The sequence below is a fragment of the Microtus oregoni genome, unplaced genomic scaffold, assembly GCF_018167655.1.
Source record: "Microtus oregoni isolate MIOR12 unplaced genomic scaffold, Mior012 000033F_ref0000390, whole genome shotgun sequence".
Classification (NCBI taxonomy): domain Eukaryota; kingdom Metazoa; phylum Chordata; class Mammalia; order Rodentia; family Cricetidae; genus Microtus; species Microtus oregoni.
The window spans coordinates 27,492,343-27,496,181 of record NW_024543092.1 but is presented as its reverse complement, the minus strand read 5'-3'; the positions used below and the strand labels follow the sequence as shown (position 1 = coordinate 27,496,181).

The window sequence follows — 3,839 nt, the reverse complement described above, 5'->3', positions numbered from 1 at the left end:
GTAAATTACAACTGAGTAATATGCACAGCACAAATGTATACATGAAAATCATTTTACATAAATATTTGAGAATTTTCTACAATGTATTTTGATCACATTCATACTTAACCAGTCCCCTAATTTTCCCAATATCTATATCTTTTTACTTTATATATTTTATATCTATATATTTTGTTCCCAACTTAATAATCTTTATTTTGTTTTTTACATATAGTCAAATTTGTGTTCCTGGGTAAAGAATCATCCACTGTAGCCTAAATAGAATCACCAGAGGTCAATACATCCCTAAAGAAAACTGATTTTCTCACTCCAAGAACATACAAACTGCAAAAATTTTCTCAGGCATTGAAGTTCATTATCCCTTACCAAATTTGTTAAAGTGTAGACTTTTGAAATTAAAAATTGTTTTAATTTCTGGATTTCTGTGGGCCCCTTAATTAAAGTTCACCAAAAAAGTTCACTACACATGAGATGCAACAGTAACTATTATAATTACATATTGCAGAAATAAAGTAAATATGTCTACTGTGGTGCAAAACATATAAAGAAACGATTTCTGTAATTTTAAGAGTTTCCATATGTTGATAACTTAGTTTGTAATTTTCTCAATGCTACCATGATATCCTTATTTCTCAATGTATATATGATGGGATTCAACAGTGGGACCAAAATGGTATAAAACAGAGACAACATCTTCCCCATGCTTTCTGATCGATTTGATTTTGGTTGCGCATATGTTATCGTAGCTGTTCCATAGAATAAAACCACAACTATAAGATGAGATGAGCAGGTGGAGAAGGCTTTAGACCTTCCTCCAGCTGAAGAAAGTTTTAGAATATTGCAGATAATCTTGCCATAGGAGACAAGGATCAAGAGAAATGGAACCATGATAAACACCACCAAAGCAACATAGATTGCTAAATTATTCACAAATGTGTCTCCACAAGCAAGCTTAAGTATAGGGGGGATGTCACAAAAATAGTGATTAATTTTATTAGATCCACAATAAGGCAAAGAGAAAATTTGATAAGTTTGCCCAGTCACAACTGGAATGATACTGATCCAGCAAGTGACCACAAGCTGCACACAGATCTTATTGTTCATGACCAAGGGGTAGTGCAGAGGATTGCAAATGGCCACATAACGGTCATAGGCCATGACTGTAAGTAGGAGGCACTCCATTCCTCCAAACATGATGACAAGACAGAGTTGTAAAGCACAGGAAAACAATGGAATAGTGCCTTTTTGTGTACAAAGATCCATGAGCATCCTCGGAATGGTAACTGTTACATAGCAGATTTCCACAAAAGAAAAGTTGCTAAGAAAAAAGTACATAGGGGTCTGCAGAGCAGGGTCAATTCTTGTTATTAGCATTATAGTGCTGTTGCACATCAGAATAGTCAAATACATTAGTAAAAATATCCCAAAGAGCATCCTCTGGATATGGGGAACATCTGAAAATCCTAAGAGAATAAACTCTGTAATTGTAATATTTGAAATTTCTGTTTTACTTTGCTCTTTGTCTGCAGATAAAACAATTTCCATATGTTCCAAGCATTTGCTTTTTCAAGTCCACAAGTTTCTTATGTTGGCTGAATGAGATAAGTAAATATTCTTATATGTTCTTTTACACAGACATTTACCACCATTTTGTTTATTAACTACAGCATGCGATTTTTAATATCATAAAAGAACTGGTATATGGTTAAAATAAACCCATGGCATCAATTTATTATATTCAGCTATGTTTCAGCAGGTTTTGAGATGCAAACATTACAAATATTGGCACACTGTACAGAAATTATATCTTTGTACTTTGTTCTTTAAAATGAGATATTACTGCAAACCTTTTTCTGTTTTTTTGTTTGCATATTGTCTTTCCTTCATTTTTCAGTACAAAGTCTTTAAATCCATAGATTTTATTTGAAGGTTTCCCTTAACTTTTATTCTAAAGAAGTAGTAAACATTTTATTGTGAAATCCACTTTGTCATGCTGTGTGCCAAGAAAGATGGAGTCATGGTTATATGCTTGCAGCTTTCAACTTTCAGCTTGCTACCTTGAAGAGCAGAGTTCACATCTCCAGAAACCGAAGTGGTTGTGAAAGCCCGAGTATTATTCTACCCAAGAGTGGAGTGTCCCGCTGGGTGGGTCTGCTATGTGCAGTCCCAGCCTGGGCTTGAGAGTTCCGCTGAGGTCCCTTTAAATAAGAGGGTTTCAAGGCTGATTGAGACTTGTAGCTTTCATGGTCTCATCCATAAGGTGGGGGTTTTGGAGTAGCCTACCTAAAAGAAGCTTTCCTGCTGGCTGGCTAGAAAAGCTGTGGCAGGTGGGGGAGTGGTGCGGGGATTTGCCCTGGTATCAAGGGCCTAGAGAATAGGGTTCAGCTGGGTGCCTTCCCTCTCATTAGGATGTTCTCCATGCCTCCAGGCAAAATGACAAAGCAGAGTTGTACAGTACAGGAAATCAATGGATACCTGATCACTCACGTCTTGTTCGGCTACATGCAGTCGCAGCCAGACCACGATGGGGATACCCACTGAAATAGCTTACCTGAGCTATTGTGAGCCCACCAAATCAGGTCTGACAGCAAGCAAACCAGCATACGGGCAAAACTCGGCCCTCTGAATGTGGGTGACAGTTGTATGACTGGGGCAGACTGTGGGGCCACTGGCTGTGGGACCAGGATTTATTTTTACTGCTTGGACTGCGTTGGCTGAGACCACTCTTTCATTCCCAACCACCCAGACCCAAAATAATTTACACAGATACTGTATAAATTAAAATACTGCTTGACCAATAGTTTAGGAATATTCCTTGCTAACTCTTATATCTTAAATTAAAGCATCTGTGTATCACCACAAGCTCATGGCCTACCAGCAAGGTTCCAATGTCTGTCTCCTCCAGCAGCTACATGGTTTCTCCCCAATTCTGCCTTCTTTCACCCAGCATTCAGTTTAGTTTTCCCACCTAGCTCTATTCAGCCCTGTCATTGGCCTAAGCAGCTTCTTTATTTATTAACCAATAAAAGCAACACATATATAAAAGGACTTTCCATATCAGTACTAGATCTTGGAACCCAAGATTTCTTTGGAGGGATACCTTGCTCAGCCTAGATATAGTAAGGAGGGCCTTGGTCCATCCTCAAAATAATATGCTAGGCCTTGTTTACTCCACATGGGAAGCTTTGCCCTCTCTGAGGAGTGGATGGGGGTACAAAGGGGGAAAGTGGAGGGAAAAGGAGGAGTGGAGGCTGTGGGAACTGGGAATTGGCATGTAGAATGAAAAAACGATAAGGTATCTTGCTATAGTAGACAAATTGGTAATAGTGACTTTTAGAGCTGTCAGTTTTGCAGGATTAGCTTACTTTTAGTACAACAGTAAAGAATGCGCGTGTAGACACTTGGGTTTCATTGAGTGTAGTCTACTGTAATTTCAAAATGAGCTTACATTTGTATAGGTTACACACTTGGTCATTGATGCAAAGTCCTATTTTCTTCTTTTAAAAAGTTGGAATTTGTTTTTCCTTCTTAGAGGAAAACAATGGTATTTAACAGTTTGTAGAGATTGTTACCTCGTATATATAAAATGGACACCTGGCAATGAGACACCATGTAGGAAACGAGTAGTTAATGTATTTTATTTCATATGCAAGTTACTTTAAAGGTTGAATCAGGATTTGTGGAACCCTGTAGTGAAATACCTTAAGCTGTTAACTGTAGGCGTGAAATAGGAACTGCTCAGTGGACTGGTTATGTGTTTTAGACTTCTTACGTCTGCATTTGTTACTGTGCTAATAAACAATATTAAGAACAAAAAAAACTGAGAAAAGATATTTTTT

General features: G+C 37.7%; 1 protein-coding gene across 1 annotated transcript; it reads right to left on the bottom strand.

Moving 5' to 3' along the window:
* Positions 1-564: 564 nt before the first annotated feature.
* LOC121466645 (olfactory receptor 10AG1-like) lies at positions 565-1,545 on the bottom strand. The gene has a single exon (XM_041680433.1). It carries the CDS (start codon positions 1,543-1,545, stop codon positions 565-567), a length of 981 nt encoding a protein of 326 aa, XP_041536367.1.
* Positions 1,546-3,839: the final 2,294 nt, after the last annotated feature.